This window comes from Salvelinus fontinalis, chromosome 19 (assembly GCF_029448725.1).
Source record: "Salvelinus fontinalis isolate EN_2023a chromosome 19, ASM2944872v1, whole genome shotgun sequence".
NCBI classification, from domain to species: Eukaryota; Metazoa; Chordata; class Actinopteri; order Salmoniformes; family Salmonidae; genus Salvelinus; species Salvelinus fontinalis.
In genome coordinates, this window is record NC_074683.1 from 47,127,574 (window position 1) to 47,149,965 (window position 22,392).

The window sequence follows — 22,392 nt, forward strand, 5'->3', positions numbered from 1 at the left end:
TAAACCCACAAATGCTGATGCTCCAGATACTCAACTAGTCTAAAGAAGACCAATTTTATTGTTTCATTAACCAGGACAACAGTTTTCAGCTGTGCTAACATAATTGCAAAAGGGTTGTCTAATGATCAATTATCCTTTTAAAATGATAAACTTGGATTAGCTAACACAACGTGTCATTGGAACACAGGAGTGATGGTTGCTGATAATAGGCCTCTGTACACCTATATAGATATTCCTTAAAAAATCTGACATTTCCAGCTACAAGTCATTTACAACATTAACAATGTCTACACTGTATTTCTGATCAATTTGATGTTATTTTAATAGACCGAAAATGTGCTTTCTTTCAAAAACAAGGACATTTCTAAGTGACCCCAAACTTTTGAACGGTAGTGTACCTTTGATAGCTTGCTAGCTAGTTAGCTGCCATGCCAATTTCAAGTCTTTCTAAACTAATATCTGACTAACTTGGAAATAGTTTCAGAAGGAAAGTTACTTGGCTAGCGCATCATGCTTTGTGACATTATGTTAGCTAGCTATCCCCAGTTAAGTAATGTGTTTTCACTTATTGCATCTGCATGCTTGTTGAGCTCTACCTTTGGCACTCATTCATTTGTGATGTGAGCTGGCTGCTCATTCTAAATAGTATAATCTAATCTGTTCAAAACAGTGGCAGCATGTGCAGCAGTGAGCATTCAGTTTATGACATGCAAAAGTGAAATAGATTTATTTATTCAGTTGTTCAAATGAACAGATCGCTTTATATAAAGAAACTATAGATAACAAGTTCGAAAACTTGCCATCATATTTCTGTCATGCTGCTTTGTTGACAACTCCAACCAACCAATCAGCGGCTGCCACTGGACAGAGGTTTAAAAAAGGGATGTAGGCCACATGAGTGTTTGAAACAGACATGAATGTGTGGAGTGAGAAGAGTAGCCGTGTCCGATTACCCGTACATGCCTTCTAAATAGTTTGCATTTTGGGTATGCGAAAACAGAATGTTTTTGGTATATGAAATATAGAAAATTGAGTATGCTTTTGTGGCGTATGCAAAAACAGAATGTTTAATAGTATGTGAAATTTCAAAAATGTTGTATGCTTTAAATGTCAGAACATCATCATCTTTTCATCTTTTCATGTAGTTGAATTTAGTAGTTGAACTTCTGCTTTTGGGCATTAACAAGGCGACACTCCATCTTAACTCCTCCTCCACATTTACTGAATTGGTTGAAGAGTGCAGAAGAGAACCTCCCAACTGTTTTTTATCTTCTCGTCAAGACTGTTACGTTAGGTTAGAAAATCCCTAATCTTGGTTAACCCAGAACTAAAGTCTTGTGTAATTGGTCAGATGCTCGATTAAGTTCTGGGTCCATAACTTTGGGCTAGGGGGCAGTATTTTAATGTCTGGATGAAAAGCGTAAGTAAACTGCCTGTTACTCAGGCCCAGAAGCTAGGACATGCATATTGGACAGAAAACACTCTAAAGTTTCTAAAACTGTTAAAATAATGTCTGTGTGTATAACAGAACTCATATGGCAGGCAAAAACCCGAGGTCAAACCATCTGGAAAAAAACAAATATTCAGCCCACCACTGTTTCCAATGGCTGTCATGTTTAATATGAAGGAAAAACCTCCAAGATTGCAGTTCCAATGAGTTCCACTAGATGTCAACAGTCTTTAGAAAGAGTTTCAGGCTTGTTTTTGGAAAAATTAGCTAGAATTTGTAGTTTTTCTAAGTTGCTCCCATTTCGGCTGTAGTGTTTTCATGCGCGTGGATGAGAGCGCGTTCTTTGTTGTTTATCTCCGGTAAAAACAATAACGATTCTCCGTCTTAAATTGTATTGTTTATTTACATATTAGGGTACCTGAAGTTTGATTATAAACGTTGTTTGACTTGTTTGGAGAAGTTTATTGGTAGCGTTTGGGATTCATTTTGTATGCATTTTGAAGGAGGGAAACCGGTGGATTATTGAAGGAAGCGCACCAGCTAAACTGAGTTTTTGGGGATATAAAGAAGGACTTTATCGAACAAAAGGACCATTTGTGATGTGGCTGGGACCTTTTGGAGTGCCAACAGAAGATGATCTTCAGAGGTAAGGCATTTATTTTATCGCTATTTCTGACTTTCGTGGCGCACCTGCCTGGTTGAAAAATGTTTTTAATGCTTTTGTGTGTGGGGCGCTGTCCTCAGATAATCGAATGGTATGCTTTCGCCTTAAAGCCTTTTTGAAATCTGACACAGCGGCTGGATTAACTTCTTATGTCTGCAGGGGCAGTATTGAGTAGCTTGGATTTAAGGTGCCCATTTCAAACGGCCTCGTACTCAATTCTTGCTCGTACAATATGCATATTATTATTACTATTGGATAGAAAACACTCTCAAGTTTCTGAAACCGTTTGAATTATATCTGTGAGTAAAACAGAACTCATTTTGCAGCAAACTTCCTGTCAGAAAGTGAAAAATCTGAAATCGAGGCTCTGTTCCAGGGCCTCCCTAATCGTTTGCTTGAAATCTATTAGTATACATGCACTTCATATGCCTTCCACTAGATGTCAATAGGCTGTGAGTGGTGAAATGGGGTCTCTAACTCTTTCTATGGTCAAAAGAGAGAGCTTGGAATGACAGGACCCCAATTTCCTTTGCTCAGGAAGACGCGGAAAGGACTTCCGCATTGGCTTCTGAAAAGCTTTTGTTATAGACGGCAAATATCTCCGGCTTGTGACAAATGTGACAATATCATCGTAAAGTATGTTTTTTCAATATAGTTTAATCAGATTATTTACATTTTTTCGGGAGTTTTGGCGTGTTCCGTTCTCTGCGTTTGCTGACGATGGACAGGTTCGCGCCACTTGGCAAGTTTTGCTTGCAAATTCGAGAGGGAAAAAGGACATTCGAAATCCAAGCAACGATTGTTCTGGACAAAGGACCACTTGTACAAGATTCTGATGGAAGCTCAACCAAAGTAGGACCCATTTATGATGTTATTTCCTATTTCTGTCGAAAATGTGTTGTTGTGTTTTCTGCCTTGAGTTTTGGCGCTGTGTCGCTATAACGTAAGCTGTATGTCGTAATGAAGTTATTTTTAGAATTCTAACATGGCGATTGCATTAAGAACTAGTGTATCTATCATTTGCTGTACAACAAGTATTTTTTAGTAACGTTTATGATTAGTTATTTGGTCAGAATAGGTGAGTGTCAGAAATATATCCGGACATTCTGGGAAAAAGATGCTAAGTTTTCACAATGTATAACCACGGATTTCAGCTCTAAATATGCACATTTTCGAACAAAACATAAGTGTATTGTATAACCTGATGTTATAGGACTGTCATCTGATGAAGTTTGTCCAGGTTAGTTAAAAATTATATATCTTTTGCTGTTTTCTTGCGATCGCTAACTTTTGCTGCTGATAAATGGGTTGTGTTTTTGGCTATTGTGGTAAGCTAATATAATGCTATATTGTGTTTTCGCTGTAAAACACTTAAAGAATCGGAAATATTGGCTGGATTCACAAGATGCCTGTCTTTCATTTGCTGTACACCATGTATTTTTCATAAATGTTTTATGATGAGTATTTAGGTATTTCAATTTGGTCTCTGTAATTGTTCTAGCTGCTTCGGTGCTATTTCCGATTGTAGCTGCAATGTAAAACTATGATTTATACCTCAAATATGCACATTTTTCGAACAAAACATAGATTTATTGTATAACATGTTATAAGACTGTCATCTGATGAAGTTGTTTCTTGGTTAGTTTGGTTGGTTCTTGGTTAGTTTGGTTGGTTTTGTGCATGCTACCTGTGCTGTGAAAAATGTTGTTGGTGAGCTAACATAAATATACGTGGTGTTTTCGCTGTAAAACATTTTTTAAAATCGGACATTGTCACGTTCCTGACCTGTTTTCTGTTGTTTTTTATGTGTGTGATGGTCAGGGCGTGAGTTTTGGGTGGGCAGTCTATGTTTTCCGTTTCTATGTTGGTTTTGGGTTGCCTGGTATGGCTCTTGATTAGAGGCAGGTGTTTTGCGTTTTCCTCTAATTGAGAGTCATATTAAGGTAGGGTGTTCTCACTGTTTGTTTGTGGGTGATTGTCACTGTGTCTGTGTTTGTTGCACCACACGGTACTGTCTCGTCTCGTTCGTTCGGTCGTTCCTGTTTATGTGTTCCTCGTTTCATGTAAGTTCATAGTTTAGGTCTGTCTAGTTCGTTTTGTTGTTTTGTAAAATTATTCAAGTGTTCTTCGTGTTTTTAGTTTCGTCTTGTTAAATAAAGTTCATTATGTATTCACAACCCGCTGCGCCTTGGTCAACTCACTCAGCGAAAGAGAGCCGTTACAGAATCACCCACCAAACCCAGATCAAGCAGCGGGTTAACGGACAGCAACGACAGCAGCAGCGCAAGAAGGAGGAATGGACTTGGGAGGATGTTTTGGACGGGAAAGGTTGCTACACATGGGAGGAGATCCTGGCTGGAAGGGATCGCCTCCCATGGGAACAGCTGGAGGCACTGAGGAGAGCAGAGGCAACCGGAGAAGGGAACGGAGAAGGGAGTTATGAGGGGACGGTCTAGCACGGAAGCCCGAAAAGCCCGTGAGTACCACCCAAAAATTTCTTGGGGGGGGGGCCTAAGAGGTGGTGGGCCGAGGGCAGGTAGGAGACCTGCGCCCACTTCCCAGGCTAACCGTGGAGAGCGGGAGTACGGGCAGACACCATGTTACGCAGTAGAGCGCACGGTGTCTCCTGTACGTGTACATAGCCCGGTGCGGGTTATTCCACCTCCCCGCACTGGTAGAGCTAGTTTGAGCATTGAGCCAAGTGCCATGAAGCCGGCTCTACATATCTGGCCACCAGTACGTCTCCTTGGGCCGGCTTACATGGCACCAGCCTTACGCATGGTGTCCCCGGTTCGCCTACATAGCCCGGTGCGGGTTATTCCACCTCCCCGCACTGGACGGGCTACGGGGAGCATGCAACCAGGTAAGGTTGGGCAGGCTCAGTGCTCAAGGGAGCCAGTACGCCTACACGGTCCGGTATTTCCGGCGCTACCTCCTCGCCCCAGCCCAGTACCACCAGTGCCTACACCACGCACCAGGCTTCCAGTGCGTTTTAAGAGCCCTGTTCCTCCTCCACGCACTCTCCCTATGGTGCGTGTCTCCAGCCCAGTGCCTCCAGTTCCGGCACCACGCACTAAGCCATCTGTGCGTCTCCAGAGCCCTGTAAGCACTGTTCCTTCTCCCCGCACTCGCCCTGAGGTGCGTGCCCTCAGCCCGGTACCTCCAGTTCCGGTACCACGCACCAGGCCTATAGTGCGCTTCGAGAGGTCAGTGTGCCCTGTCCCTGCTCCCCGCACTAGCCTTGAAGTGCGTGCCGTCATCCCGGTACCTCCAGTTCCGGCACCACGCACCAGGCCTACTGTGCGCCTCAGCAGGGCAGAGTCGGCCGTCTGCCCAACGCCTTCTGCACTGCCTGTCTGCCCAGCTCCGTCTGAGCCATCTGTCTGCCCAGCGCCGTCTGAGCCATCTGTCTGCCCAGCGCCGTCTGAGCCATCTGTCTGCCCAGCGCCGTCTGAGCCATCTGTCTGCCCAGCGCCGTCTGAGCCATCTGTCTGCCCAGCGCCTTCTGAGCCATCTGTCTGCCCAGCGCCTTCTGAGCCATCCGTCTGCCACGAGCCATTAGAGCCGCCCGTCTGTCCCGAGCCATTAGAGCCGTCCGTCAGTCAGGAGCCGCTAGAGCCGTCCGTCAGTCAGGAGCTGCCAGAGCCGCCAGCCAGTCAGGAGCTGCCAGAGCCGCCGGCCAGTCAGGAGCTGCCAGAGACGCCAGCCAGTCAGGAGCTGCCAGAGACGCCAGCCAGTCAGGAGCTGCCAGAGACCCCAGCCAGTCAGGAGCTGCCAGAGACGCCAGCCAGTCAGGAGCTGCCAGAGCTGCCCTCCGGTCATGAGCTGCCCTCCAGTCATGAGCTGCCATCCAGTCATGAGCTGCCCTACAGTCATGAGCTGCCCTACAGTCATGAGCTGCCTTACAGTCATGAGCTGCCCTACAGTCATGAGCTGCCCTACAGTCATGAGCTGCCCTACAGTCATGAGCTGCCCTACAGTCATGAGCTGCCCTACAGTCATGAGCTGCCACTCAGCCCGGACCTGCCAGAGTCCCTCAGCCCGGACCTGCCAGAGTCCCTCAGCCCGGACCTGCCAGAGTCCCTCAGCCCGAACCTGCCAGAGTCCCTCAGCCCGGACCTGCCAGAGTCCCTCAGCCCGGACCTGCCAGAGTCCCTCAGCCAGGACCTGCCCCTTATCCCGGTGCTGCCCCTTATCCCGGTGCTGCCCCTTATCCCGGTGCTGCCCCTTATCCCGGTGCTGCCCCTTATCCCGGTGCTGCCCCTTATCCCGGTGCTGCCCCTTCATTTAGGTGGTTTTAGTTGGAGGGTGGTCATTTGGTCTCGTCTCGTTCGTTCGGTCGTTCCTGTTTATGTGTTCCTCGTTTCATGTAAGTTCATAGTTTAGGTCTGTCTAGTTCGTTTTGTTGTTTTGTAAAATTATTCAAGTGTTCTTCGTGTGTTTAGTTTCGTCTTGTTAAATAAAGTTCATTATGTATTCACAACCCGCTGCGCCTTGGTCAACTCACTCAGCGAAAGAGAGCCGTTACAGACATGTTGGCTGGATTCACAAGATGTTTATCTTTCATTTGCTGTATTGGACTTGTTAATGTGTGAAAGTTAAATATTTCTAAAAAATATATTTTGAATTTCGCGCCCTGCACTTGGACGGGCTGTTGTCATATTGAGCCCGACACCGGCCTGCAGCCATAAAAGGTTAACAAGAAGTGAAGCCTTTTTCTGATGTATGACACTTGTATTTTCATGAATGTTAAATATGACTATTTCTGTAATTTGAATTTCGCCCTCTGCAATTTCAACAGATGTTGTCGAGGTGGGTCGCTAGCGGAATGCCTGCGCCAGAAAGGTTTTAAGAGAAGAGAGAGAATGAGGATCAGAACCGGAACAAATAGCTCCATCCCCTCTTTTTGCAAGTTGCGGGCAAGTCTATGGGCCAAATGTCCCCTCCCCTTCCAAAATTTGAAAGATGCTAACACACCTGCGAAATCATGATTTGTCCAAAGTACCGGAAATAATGCTACTCGTTAGCTCACGCATCCAGTTGTATCATGACATGTATACTGTATGTTTACATAGTGTGTCCACGAGAGATAAGAAAAACCCCAATGACTGAAGAGTGCCAGACGTTATTTATTTTTATTTTTTATAATGAATTATTCTTTATTTGATTGTCCATTGACTGTGTTGCGTTTGTTTGTTACAGTTAGCACTGTAATCAATGTGTCTATCAGTAGGGTCAAAGATTAGTAATGCTCTTGTTGGATGGATCAAAAGGTTTGGTTTCAGAAAAGGAGCTTCTGCTTCCAAAGAGCAACCTGCTACAGCTTCTGGGAAGACTTAAGAGGTGGTGATATCCCTTGTTTATCAGTTAAGAAAAGATAGAGTGGGAATTTGAGATGGATTCACTCAGAGCACCATGGAATATGAATACAAGATGTGTCTTTCTTTGCGTTTCGAATGTGTGAGTGTGTTGCCTTTGGTGCTGCAGATTAATTTTATGTGGGTGTGAGCAGAAGAGACCGTAGCACCTAAAAGCCTACACAGATGTATTTGGGTTCTGATGGGCATGAATGGGTCTCTCATATACAGACCAGTCAAAAGTTTGGACACACCTACTCATTCAAGGATTTTTCTTTATTTTTACTATTTTCTACATTGTAAAATAACAGTGAAGACATCAAAACTATGAAATTACACATATATAATCATGTAGTAACCAAAAAAAAAGTGTTAAACAAATCAAAATATAGTACCCTCCCTTTGCCTTGATGACAGCTTTGCACACTCTTAGCATTCTCTCAAACAGCCTCTGACGAGTCACAAACCCGGATCCGGGATCCCCCCCATCAAAAAAGCTGACTAGCATAGCCTAGCCTAAAGCCACAGGGATATAATATAATAAAATGTTCATGAAATCACAAGTCCAAGACACCAAATGAAAGATACACATCTTGTGAATCCAGCCATCATTTCTGATTTTTAAAACGTTTTACAGGGAAGACACAATATGTATTTCTATTAGCTAACCACCATTGCAAAAGACACAACTTTTTTTCCCACCATTTTTTTCCTGCATAGGTAGCTATCACAAATTCGACCAAATAAAGATATAAATAGTCACTAACCAAGAAACAACTTCATCAGATGACAGTCTGATAACATATTTATTGTATAGCATATGTTTTGTTCGAAAAATGTGCATATTTCAGGTATAAATCATAGTTTTACATTGCAGCCACCATCACAACTCTCACTAAAGCAACTAGAATAACTACAGAGAGCAACGTGAATTACCTAAATACTCATCATAAAAAGCACCTAATCTAATCAGTAACTAATCATAAACTTGACTAAAAAATACAGGTTGGACAGCAAATGAAAGATACATTAGTTCTTAATGCAACCGCTGTGTTAGATTTTTAAAATTAACGTTACTACGACATACAGCGTGCGCTAAAGAGAGACCGCACCGAAATTAATGGCGGAATAATAGTTTTACATTTTTCAACAGAACAACGAATTAACATCATAAATAGTTCTTACTTTTTGATGAGCTTCCATCAGAATCTTGTGCAAGTGGTCCTTTGTCCAGAATCATCGTTGCTCGGTTGTAGATTTGTCTTCAACTTAGGAATTAGCAGCAAACATTAGCTATGTGGCCCAGACGTGCCCAACTCTTCATAACGCAGCACAAAGAAATATCCGAAAATCGCAATATACTGATATAAACTGATATAACTCGGTTTAAAATAACTACATTATGATGTCTTTAACACCTATATCGAATAAAATCAGAGCCGGATATATCTAAGGCCTATAACGAGAGCTTTTCAGAATGCCATCCTGAGGTCTGTCTTGCGCCATGACGAACGTTGAAAAGAGCGCACCCCCGGTTCCAAGAGCCTTTAAATGGCCTCAGATCTGCCTAGCAACACCATTCCAATTCTCACTGCTTACTGACATCTAGGGGAAATCGTATGCAGTGCATGTCGACTCATAGATTACATGCAATTTAAGAAACTGACCCTGGAACAGAGCATCCATTTCAGATTTCTCACTTCCTGACAGGAAGTTAGCTGCAACTTGAGTTCTGTTTTACTCACAGATATAATTCAAACGGTTTTAGAAACTAGAGAGTGATTTCTATCCAATAGTAATAATAATATGCATATTGTATGAGCAAGAATTGAGTACGAGGCAGTTTAATTTGGGAACGAATTTTTACAAAGTCGAAATGGCGCCCCCCTATTGACAAGAAGTTTTAATCTGGAGTGCTTTTCCAACAGTCTTGAAGGAGTTCCCACATATGCTGAGCACTTGTTGGCTGCTTTTCCTTCACTCTGCGGTCCAACTGATCCCAAACCATCTCAATTGGGTTGAGGTCGGGTTAATTTGGTTAAGATAGATTATGCGTTCACCTACTCTGCGTCTCACAAAGACACGGCGGTTGGAACCAAAAATCTCAAATTTGGACTCATCGGTCCAAATTACAGATTTCCACCGGTCTAATGTCCATTACTCGTGTTTCTTTGGGCAAGCAAGTCTCTTCTTATTATTGTTGCCTTTCAGTAGTTGTTTCTTTGGAGCAATTCAACCATGAAAGCCTGATTCACGCGGTCACCTCTGATTAGTTGATATTGAGATGTGTCTGTTGCTTGAACTCTGAAGCATATATTTGGGCTGCAATTTCTGAGGCTGGTAACTCTAATGAAATGATCCTCTGCAGCAGAGGTAACTCTGGGTCTTCCTTTCCTGTGGCGGTCCTCATGAGAGCCAGTTTCATTATAGAGCTTGATGGTTTTTGTGACTGCACTTGAAGAGTTCTTGAAATTTTCCTGATTACCTTAAGACATGAAGTTTAGTCAATGATGGACTGTCATTTGCTTATTTGAGCTGTTCTTGCCATAATATGGACTTGGTCTTTTACCAAATAGGGCTATCTTCTGTATACCACCCATACCTTGTCACAACACAACTGATTGGCTCAAACGCATTAAGAAGGAAAGATATTCCACAAATGAACTTTTAACAAAGCACACCTGTTAATTGAAATGCATTCCAGGTGACTACCTCATGAAGCTGGTTGAGAGAATGCCAAGAGTGTGCAAAGCTGTCATCAAGGCAAAGGGTGGCTACTTTGAAGAATCTCAAATATAAAATATATTCAGATTTGTTTAACACTTCTTTGGTTACTACATGATTCCATGTGTTATTTCATAGTTTTTATGTCTTCCTTATTATTCTACAATGTAGAAAATAGAAAAACACTTGAATGAGTAGCTGTGTCCAAACTTTTGACTGGTACTGTATGTCACGTTTGATTCTTGTAGGAGTCAGGTAGTATTAGTTCAACTCCATAGAGTGAGTCCAACCTCTCTCTGCCTTTATGTGTGGGCTGGTGAAATCTAACAGTGGGACTCTTTGAAGATGGTCACAAGAGAGACTAATGGACAGTTATATTTATTAGTGGGACTCATGCCAAAAACACGCACGCTAATGCTTGCGTGCACGCACACACACACACACACACACACACACACACACACACACACACACACACACACACACACACACACACACACACACACACACACACACACACACACACACACACACAGACACGAGAAGTTCTAAACATCCACATTTAATGAAATCTTTTGTTGCCATTGCAGGAAAACTGGTCCTGAGGAGAAATAATGGAGCGACATAACTAACCTTCACATGCTAAAAATAGCTCTAATAATCAGAGGGAGGCCCCTATGTTTCTCTCCATATTCTCTTTCAAAAGAGAAGCAGGGTTTCTTTCCCTCCCTCCCCTCAGTCTATCTCTGCCTCCCTCAACAGATGAGACGGACTTGTGGAAAGACTATGTGCTCTCTGTTATCATGTAGTGATGATAAAGTGAAAATGCAGCCGGTTGATAGGCTTCACAGTGCTCAAATTCCTATCAGATAAAAGTAATGACAGAAATCCATGTCACATATAGGAGACAAGAGACACATACAGTGCCTTCAGAAAGTATTCATTCTCCTCGACATAAAAAAAAAAATCTCCCATCTACACACAATAACCCATAATGACAAAGTGAAAACATGTTTTTAGAAATCTAGCCTGTGCTTAGGTCCATTCTACCTGTAAGATTTATGGAAAGATTGTTCCATTTAATTAGATCTGCGTTCATATTGTTGTGTAATGGGATAAAGTTATCTTTATTCATGTTGTTTGTTGTCACTTATTAAGCATTCTAAGTATTTAATATTTTTGTGGTCCACTTAAAGAATAGCTGTAGATCATGAGTTATTCTATTTATTTTTTGTGTTGCCATTATTTACATTTTTTCCATGTACATTTAATATCCTGCGATTTTAGAGTGTTCTGAAACTAGGACATCCCTGTCTTGTGCCCCTTTCTAAAGCAAATTCATCAGATAACATATTATTTGTGTATTTTTGCTTAAGGATATTTATATAATATTTTTATGAAATCTATTATTTCAGCTGAAAAGTTGAAGGCTTCCAACGTTTTGAATAGAAAAGGCCATTCAAGACTATAAAAAGCTGTTTCGGCATCAACGGCAATTATTGATAAATCTACATCTAGTTTTTTTGCATATTGTATTATACTGAAAATGTTCTTGTATTTTTTTGAAAGCTTCTATTTTTAATAAACCCTGTTTGATTAATGTGTATCAAGTCTGGTAAGAGGGGCCACCATTGATTTTGATAGTCAGTCTCACTCAGATATCATATTAAAAATGTAAACATTTCGCTACATCCTATGGCAAAATGTGTAGAATTGCAGGGAATTAGCTGTAAAACAGCAAATTTTCCTCTCCACCCCATGACAAGTTTGTAGAATTGCATGAAAATTATTATAAAATTGCAGAATCTTCTCTCCGCCCCATGGCAAAATGTGTAGAATTGCAGCAAACTTGCTTTCAAACGGCAACATTTTTTTTACAACTCATTTCAAAATTTGTAGAACTGCACAAAATGTACTCTAATTTATTTTCATCTCCGCTGTCAAGAGGTCGGCCACAAAAATGTGAGGTGGGGGGTGGATGTGGGCACTCAGACCCGTAAGCAACTGCGGCCCCTCATGATAAATTCAGATTTTTTTGTGGCCCCCACCCCAATTAAAGTTGCCCATCACTGGACTGGATAGTATGAGACAGCCTGGAGCACAGACGTTCTACTTCTTTATCCATTTCTCCAGTGGACTGTGTCACAACAAGTAGTCATGTTGACTCGTGTTGTCTTCAGGACATCTGTGAGGGCAGTTGAACAGCAGAGGGAGGTCCTCTCCCACCCCCCCCCCCCTCCATTCTCTCCCACTCCAGCCTCTTGCCCCTCTCTCCCTCTACTCCCTCTATCCACTCTCTAATCCGCTCTCTATCCTCAGAGTCCTCAAAGTTGTTGTCCAAAAGTTGTCAGAGCCCATTTCATCATTAACTCTATTTTCCCTCCATACCTCCATTGTTCCCATACCTCCATCGTTCCCCTCCTCCTTAAACTGAAAACACAGGGTCATTAAGCTTATTTTCTGCAATTCTAAACATTTTGTCATAGGGTGCAAAGAACATTTAGCAGTTTTAAGGCACATTTTCTTGCAATTCTATACATTTTGCAATGCCTAATGTGTATTCATGTGATATTTGAGTGACTTAAAAATTACAACAATATCTATGGGCTAAAAAAAAGTTTGCTGACATGGGCTACTTGATCTGGACATTTCTGACCGGTTATAAATAGCTCTCTAAGGTATGCAATGACTAACATGACAAGAGGAACTGATAATGCACTACCCAATTTAGAAATTGCACCTTGTGCATTCTACTATTTCAACTTTCAAGAGCACGTTTAAAGCCGGACTGTGTTCCTTTAAAAAAAAAAATTTGTGTTGCCATTATTTACATTTTTTCCATGTACATTTAATATCCTGCGATTTTAGAGTGTTCTGAAACTAGGACATCCCTGTCTTGTGCCCCTTTCTAAAGCAAATTCATCAGATAACATATTATTTGTGTATTTTTGCTTAAGGATATTTATATAATATTTTTATGAAATCTATTATTTCAGCTGAAAAGTTGAAGGCTTCCAACGTTTTGAATAGAAAAGGCCATTCAAGACTATAAAAAGCTGTTTCGGCATCAACGGCAATTATTGATAAATCTACATCTAGTTTTTTTGCATATTGTATTATACTGAAAATGTTCTTGTATTTTTTTGAAAGCTTCTATTTTTAATAAACCCTGTTTGATTAATGTGTATCAAGTCTGGTAAGACTTCTTCCATTAAGTTATTTACACCACCTACCTCTCATAACATTGAAGAAATGAAAAGACAGAAGAAAGAGGGAGATGAGAGAGGAGGTATTAACCAAATAAATGTAATTATCTCTTTCTTTGGTGTGATGGTGTGTATGTTATCTTGTGTCTGGATGTGAGACGAGGGAATGCTTTCTGTCACTTCTCTCCAGAGAAAGACACGAAGGGACTGTGCTGCTGCCCTGACGACACATGATATATCTGTCACAGGTCAGGTTCTCCCTTGAGTGTACTACCTGAGGTTGCCACAGGAGGGCACCCTTGGGTTACTTCTAGTATCCAGGTGATCCTGATTGGGATTATTGGGATCACCTGCTGGATGACTATTTAGGTTCCTCTGTGGACTGGGCCAGTTGCTCAGTCTCATGTTTTGTTCAGTGTTCTCATGTGCCCTTGCTTTGCTGTGAAGACCTTAAGTAAATATTCTGGATTTACCCTTACCTGTGCATGCTGTGTTTCTCTGCACCTGGGTCCAAGTTCGTACTAGCACCATTGTCACAGTAGACCTGAGCCACAAAATGGATGGAGCAGAGATTTCTCCATTGTCCGAGGGACACACCAAGCTCCACCACTTACGGTCGGCTCTCACTCACCATGGAACAGTGATTGGTCGCCACGAGGCGCGGCTGAAGACATTGTCGGAGGATTTAGGAACTCTTGTGTACACTCTGCAGACGGGACAGACAGGAGTAATTGCTGCTGCACCTGTGGTGGTTTCTAACTCTCCACTTCCTACCAGCTCATCATCTTCCTCCCCTCGGGAGCCTCATCTCCCAGCACCGGAGCGCTATGAGGGGCATCCTGGGAGGTGTCGTGGGTTCCTGCTCCAATGTTCGCTGGCCTTCGGGCCATCAACCTTTCCCACCGAGCGTTCCAGAGTGCCATATGTCATCTCCTTGCTCTCAGGACGTAATCTGGCCTGGGCCATGGCTATCTGGGAGCAGCAATCAGACATTTGTTTAAATTGGCAAAGCTTCACCCAGGAGATGAGGGTTTTTGATCACCCCATCAGTGGCAGGAACGCTGCTCAAAGACTCATTGCGATTCGGCAGGGCAGCCGGAGCGTAGCTGATTACGCCATTAACTTTCGGACGCTCGCCGTTGAGAGCGGTTGGAATATAGAGGCACTTCCCTCAGTCTTTCTGAATGGACTCAGCGAGGTTCTCAAGGACGAACTGGCTTCCTGGGACAACCCTGACACTCTGGAGGGGTTTATCGTTCTGGTCATCCAGATTGACAACCGACTTCGGGAACGTCGTCATGAGGACAGAGGGGTTCCTAGTTGGCTCCAGTGTTTCCGGCCCCGCTGAGGGAGTCGATTCTTCAGTTGTTCCACTGCTGTATGCTGGACCTGCTTGTCTTGTACCACGTCAGGGTTCTCAATTCGGCTATGGTTCTCCTTCATTTCCTTCACAGGAGCTGATGCAATTGGGAGGCAGCAGACTTTCCGCTCTGGAGAGTCAGATACAGTCTCCTGCGGTCTCCTACGCAAATACAGATGCAGTCTCCTACGCACCTTGCTTCCGGCCAACCTGCGGTGGGACAATGGACAGTTGGATATTCCTGCTTTCATAGACTCTGGGGCTACTGGTTATTTTCTGGATCTCACATTAGCTCGCCAACAGAGGCTGCCACTCACTAAGCTGGACATTCCGTTGTCAATCACTGCGCTGGATGGTCAACCCCTAGGGTCTGGGAAGGTGAAGCAACTCATCATGCCTAGTCAGCTACGAGTTCTGGATGACCATGTGGATCTTATCCAGTTACATCTGGTGGACTCTCCTGAGCTTCTCCTGGTTCTTGAACATCCATGGCTTTCCACCTATAATCCTCAAATTGACTAGCCTTCGGGAAGAGTTCTGGGATGGAATCCTTCCTGCCAGTTCACCTGCCAGCAACTCTCTCCACAGCTTTCCGGTCCTGCTCGTCTGGAGACTTCCGATCCTCCTGTTCCTCTGGCTGGGAATGACAAGCCTGACCTTTCCCACGTACCTCGGGATTACTGGGATTTGGGTCAGGTCTTCAGCAAACAAAGGGCCATCGACCTCCTGTCCGGTACCATTCCTCCGAAAGGAGGGCTATATTCTCTCTCAGGTACAGACTGCAGCCATGAACAGTTATTTTGAGGAGGCGCTGGCGGAGAAAGACACGAAGGGGCTGTGCTGCTGCCCTGATGACACATGATATATCTGTCACAGGTCAGGTTCTCCCTTGAGTGTACTACCTGAGGTTGCCACTGGAGAGCACCCTTGGGTTCCTTCTAGTATCCAGGTGACCCTGATTGGGCTTATTGTGATCACCTGCTGGATGACTATTTAGGTTCCTCTGTGGACTGGGCCAGCTGCTCAGGTCTCATGTTTTGTTCAGTGTTCTCGTGTCCCCTTGCTTTGTTGTTTTGCTATGAAGACCTTAAGTAAATATTCTGGATTTACCCATACCTCTGCCTGCTGTGTTTCTCTGCGCGTGGGTCCGAGTTCGTACTAGCACCATTGTCACAATATCTGTACATTTTAAATTTGCCTGTCAGTAGAAGAACTGACCATAGGATTTATCTGCAGTGTCAATCAGATGACTAAGAAGATAAGGGGAAAACCAACAAATATTAAACCATGGCACAGTACAGGGATTATTTGTCAAATCGAGACACTGTTATGTTAGCTTTCAGAGATTGAATTGACATCATGACACAAAGCACCCCGATACAAAGCAACTTACAAAGCAACTTCTAGGCTGGCCAGGGAAGTTTCACACAGCGGGAGGTTTAATGCTTAAAACAGAATTGTTATTATTTTTACTACCGTATTTCCCAGCCAGGAGTCCCAGTTGCAGAAGCCACCGTGGCCCAACCAACCTAATGACCTAATTGCTTCATGGATGGCTTGGGAGGCGGAGCAACCCAGAGAGCCCAACTCAAACCAGCTAATGTAATTGGCCATCTTGAAGCAGCTTAGCTCACAACATTCAAACTACGATGTGGAAACAATCCCACCGACATCGGCCGCAGAGTAATATTTCCAGAGGAACAGATATAGAAGACAACTGTGTGAGCTATTGAAACCAAACCACAGTTAGAAACATCTTACCCCTCTTCCTCATTCTTCAGTGTCTAATTGTTCAATCTGACCTCTAGATCATGTTGCAAAGAAAGAATGAAAGATCTAAAATTGACTAGATCAGGGATGAGCAACTGGCAGCTCGCAACAGTAATTTGCTACCCCAACTCTGGGTCTCAATTTAGTGTTGCGAGTTAGAATAGTAGAATTCATAAGGTGCAATTTCAAAATTTGGTTGTGCATCATCAGTTTTTCTGCTGTTATATCAGTCACTGATAGTCAATTAGCCCATGTCAGCAAAACATTTTTAGATTGCTAAATTAGCTGGCCACTAAACTATCTAAACTTATCATGGTCGAATTACCAGCCGAGGGGCCACCATTGATTTTGATAGTCAGTCTCACTCAGATATCATATTAAAAATGTAAACATTTCGCTACATCCTATGGCAAAATGTGTAGAATTGCAGGGAATTAGCTGTAAAACAGCAAATTTTCCTCTCCACCCCATGACAAGTTTGTAGAATTGCATGAAAATTATTATAAAATTGCAGAATCTTCTCTCCGCCCCATGGCAAAATGTGTAGAATTGCAGCAAACTTGCTTTCAAACGGCAACATTTTTTTTACAACTCATTTCAAAATTTGTAGAACTGCACAAAATGTACTCTAATTTATTTTCATCTCCGCTGTCAAGAGGTCGGCCACAAAAATGTGAGGTGGGGGGTGGATGTGGGCACTCAGACCCGTAAGCAACTGCGGCCCCTCATGATAAATTCAGATTTTTTTGTGGCCCCCACCCCAATTAAAGTTGCCCATCACTGGACTGGATAGTATGAGACAGCCTGGAGCACAGACGTTCTACTTCTTTATCCATTTCTCCAGTGGACTGTGTCACAACAAGTAGTCATGTTGACTCGTGTTGTCTTCAGGACATCTGTGAGGGCAGTTGAACAGCAGAGGGAGGTCCTCTCCCACCCCCCCCCCCCCCTCCATTCTCTCCCACTCCAGCCTCTTGCCCCTCTCTCCCTCTACTCCCTCTATCCACTCTCTAATCCGCTCTCTATCCTCAGAGTCCTCAAAGTTGTTGTCCAAAAGTTGTCAGAGACCATTTCATCATTAACTCTATTTTCCCTCCATACCTCCATTGTTCCCATACCTCCATCGTTCCCCTCCTCCTTAAACTGAAAACACAGGGTCATTAAGCTTATTTTCTGCAATTCTAAACATTTTGTCATAGGGTGCAAAGAACATTTAGCAGTTTTAAGGCACATTTTCTTGCAATTCTATACATTTTGCAATGCCTAATGTGTATTCATGTGATATTTGAGTGACTTAAAAATTACAACAATATCTATGGGCTAAAAAAAAGTTTGCTGACATGGGCTACTTGATCTGGACATTTCTGACCGGTTATAAATAGCTCTCTAAGGTATGCAATGACTAACATGACAAGAGGAACTGATAATGCACTACCCAATTTAGAAATTGCACCTTGTGCATTCTACTATTTCAACTTTCAAGAGCACGTTTAAAGCCGGACTGTGTTCCTTTAAAAAATAAGGGGGGAGGGGACAAGTCGTCTATCGTTGAATGGCAACAAACACTAAATTGAAGAATACCTACTGTTAATTAAGGATCTCTACAGATCGGTGTCCCACCCGCGGGACGGTTGAGCTAATGTGCGCTAATGCGATTAGCAGAAGGTTGTGAGTAACAAGAACATTTCCCAGGACATAGACATATCTCATATTGGCAGAAAGATTAACAAGAATTTAAGCTAACTGCAATGTCGAATTTACAGTAGCTATTACAGTGAAAGAATACCATGCTATTGTTTGAGGAGAGATCACAGTTATGAAGTTGAAAATGTATTAATAAACCAATTAGGCAAATTTGGGCAGTCTTTATACAACATTTTGAGCAGAAATACAATGGTTCATTGGATCAGTATAAAACTTTGCACATACACGTTTGCCTTCTAGTGGCCAAAATCTAAATTGCACCTGGGCTGGAATAATACATTATGGCCTTTCTCTTGTAATTGAAAGATGATGGTACAGAAAAAATATTTTAAAACTGTTGGTTTTTTCTTTGTATTATCTTTTACCAGATCTAATGTGTTATATTCTCCTACATTAGTGTTTCCTTTCAATTGGTATCAAGAATATGCATGTCATTGCTTCAGGTCCTGAGCTACAGGCAGTTAGATTTGGGTATGTCATTTTAGGCGAAAATGTTAAAAAAGGGGCGGATACTTATTAACAGCAAAAAGTAGCAAATCTGATGTTGAAGAGAGATAATAAAATATGTCTAGTGAGATCTAATGTAAATCCACGGTGAGATACAAAATTACCATATAGGGGAAATATTTGTTACAGTATTAGTGTTAGCCACCTGTTGATTATGGAAACAATTGGACCCCCCCATACACTTTGCTTGTAGTGTGTGTGTGTGTGTGTGTTTGTTTATGTACACACATTAGGCTGTGTGTGTGTGTAAGATAGAGAGACAAGGCACATGCATTAACACATGCAATCCACACTTTATAGTAAATGTTTACTGGAATGTAAAACGTATGGAAGACCTATAGCACGTTCCTGTTTTATGCCCCCCAACACTCCTGATCAGTGTTATACTGTTAGAACTAACATGGTATCAATATATAGCTAATCCATTCCAAACCAAAACTTCTACAGCATGCTTTTGACATTATAGGTCTCTCGTGTTTCATTACCAGCATTCCCCCTGGTTCTACACACACACACACACACACACACACACACACACACACACACACACACACACACACACACACACACACACACACACACACACACACTCCTAACCGTCTGCTACCAAGCACAATTGAAGGCGGCTGACGCTTTACTGTAACCCTGTGAACTACCATCAGAGAGACCGCCATAGTTATGGGGCTCTGGGTAAATGTCTGCACCGGCACCAAATCGGTCACATACTGTACATATAGTCATATACACTCAGCGGACCGTTTATTAGGTACAGATTTTTACCTTGTCAGCTCAGGGATTCAATCCAGCAACCTTTCGGTTACTGGACCATCGCTCTAACCACCTGCCACCCCATCAAGGGACCTAACGTATGCCAGGAAAACATTCCCCACACCATTACAACACCGCCACCAGCCTGTACCGTTGACACTAGTCAGGATGTTGTTCACGCCAAATCCTGACTCTGCCACTAGCATGACGCAACTGGAACCGGGATTCGTCAGACCAGGCAAAGTTTTTCCACTCAATTTTCCTATGTTGGTGATGGCATGCCCCTGGAGCAACTTCCTCTTGTTTTTAGCTAATAGGAGTGGAACCCGGCGTGGTCGTCTGCTGCAATAGCCCATCCGTGACAAGGACCGAAGAGTTGTGCGTTCCGTTATGCCGTTCTGCACACCACTGTTGTACTGCACCGTTATTTGTCTGTTTGTGGCCTGCCTATTAGCTTGCACGATTCTTGCCGGTCTCTTTCGACCTCTCTCATCAATGAGTTGTCACACCATTCTCAGTAAACCTTAGACACTGTCGTGCATGAAAAGCCCAGGAGGCCGGCCATTTCTGAGATACTGGAACATGCGTGCCTGACACCGACGATCATATCACGCTCAAAGTCACTTAGGTCACTCCTTTTGTTCATTCTAGCGTTCAATCGAACAGTAACTGAATGCCTTAATGCCTGTCTGCCTGCTCTATATATCAAGCCATGGCCACGTGACTTAGTGTCTGTAGGAGTGAACCATTTTCGTGAACATGGTGGTGTTTCTAATCAATTGGCCACTGAGTGTACATCGCAAGGTCACAGATTGTCACAAGGAACACAAAACCACATATTACAGTATGGCAAAGATACATGTATATGCCACTCCAAATATTAATTGAGGCTGACATGATGTTATGGACATCAAGTCTATAGGTAGAAGATAGCCAAAGCCATCTATCTGAAATGAACAAAGTACTTCACATGATAACTATGTTAAACCAAAAGAAACACTACAAATTCCAGAGCTAGTGAGCCACACTGGATCAACAGGTTTCTTATTCACGACACGCGTCATCTAAAAACACATGCCTGAGCCCACATTGCCAAGACCCCTGCCACCATTGTTGAATTATACCCCATTACGAAGCATGAACAAGTTTGTCCAGAGGGTAGAAAATAACAGTTAGGTAAGGTAAGGTAGTCTTGTTTTTGACTCACTTTAACCTGGTAGAACTCTACACAGCTCCCAGACCTGTCCCTCTTGGGATCTTCAGGACTGCCGTCTCCCAGTAATAGCTCCATGTCAAACTTTTTCTGTCCCAGTGGCATCGCCGCTGGGTGTATGTCTGAGTTTCTGTGTGTATAGACAAACTCGCTGAGTTGAGATTCAGCGAGTTTGAGGTTCAGTCTGTCTAACTTGACTTCTGTATCCCTCCTCTCTTCTTGTTCTCTTTCTCACCTATCACCTCTCTCCTTCCCTCTCGGTCTCAGACGTGCCCTACCCACACATTCACATCAACAAGTGTCTGGGTGCTGCCTCAGGTCCTGGTAGCAAACAGATAGAGAGAGGATATCTGAAGCTGAGCGGTATTACTCAGTCTTCCATTTGTAGATGGAGAAAGCCTGGCTAATCTAATCACTTTTCCGCTCTTTGGCTGGCCTAGCTTTCTCCTGGCTGCTCCATGCATGTTGTCCCATCCAGAGTAGCCCCAGTGTGGATGGGTGAGTCAGGCATTGTGCCCTCTGTACAGGCTAGCTCTGTCTGTCCCTCTCAGCTCAGCATTCTGTCAGGTGGAAGATCTGCTCACACACACAGGCCAGGGGGGAGGGGATAGGGGAGGGGCTCAGGGGGTAGGGGTGGGGTTTGGGGCATCCTCCATACAGATTTTAAAAAGGAGGGAAGCAGGGAGAAAATCATCACAAATCCCCAACACCCCCTCCCTTCGTCGCCCCCGCCCTTCGTTGCCCTGTCCCCCACCCCAATCTGGTCAGTAGAGTGGTGGGGTGATGATTGTGCATGTGAGAGGGGGGGGGGGGGTTAGTGTGTGTCACTGTTTTGCAACCTACACACGCACAGCATACACAGCATACACACACAAATAGACACGCTTTATCATTGCAGATATCTGTTTTGGATGCTGTCACTTAACATATTACTCTCTATCTCCAAATTCCACGTTACTCTTCTCCACCTCTGGGTGAATCTCATAGAACTCCTCTATAGCCAGTCAGCTCTTCAATCACTCGTCTCCCCTCTCTGTGTCCTCTATTCCCTTATCTCAACCTCTCCTCCCGTTTATGCTTGTAGATGAGAGAGGACAGAGAGAGGAGAGGGAGTGGAGACAGTGGATCACTTAAGCCTCTTTGTGGTGTCCAGACTAAACACTGCAGTCAGACAGTCCAGTGCTGCGGCAACCTAGACAGACTGACGGCTAAAGGCTGAGGTCAGAATAACAAACAGTGTAGACTGAGTCTGTCAGTGTCACTCGGGGCTGCTCCCTGTCCATGGGCTCCTTCACACCAAGCACTGATTCAATGCCCATTCAAATTCAAACTGTCTATGTTGATATTAAAATAAATGTAATTGTTTTGTCCCAAGAAGCACAAAACTCATGATAGTAAAGACAAGCAGTGCTTGTCTTCTGGTTTGGCACTGCCCACTCTTTCATGCAAGTCACACGTGTTGGGCTGAGAGTATGCGCTTTGTGTCTGTCTGTCTGTCAGTCAGGTAGTGTGTTTACTGTACAGAGTATACCATACATTAGGAACAACTTCCTCATATTGAGTTGCACCACCCTCTTTTGCCCTCAGAACAGCTTCAATTCGTTGGAGCATGGACTCTACAAGGTGTCGAAAGCGTTCCACAGGGATGCTGGCCCATGTTGACTCCAAT

At 43.4% G+C, this 22,392-nt stretch overlaps 1 protein-coding gene across 1 annotated transcript in view; it reads right to left on the bottom strand.

Moving 5' to 3' along the window:
* The window catches only part of LOC129816858 (rho GTPase-activating protein 20-like), an 82,552-nt gene extending 61,287 nt beyond the window's left edge, over positions 1–21,265 (bottom strand). Inside the window, exon 1 of the mRNA XM_055871792.1 lies at positions 20,718–21,265. Coding sequence (XP_055727767.1) covers positions 20,718–20,828 — 111 coding nt within the window. The 5' untranslated portion in view covers positions 20,829–21,265. The remainder of the gene's footprint in view (positions 1–20,717) is intronic.
* Positions 21,266–22,392: the final 1,127 nt, after the last annotated feature.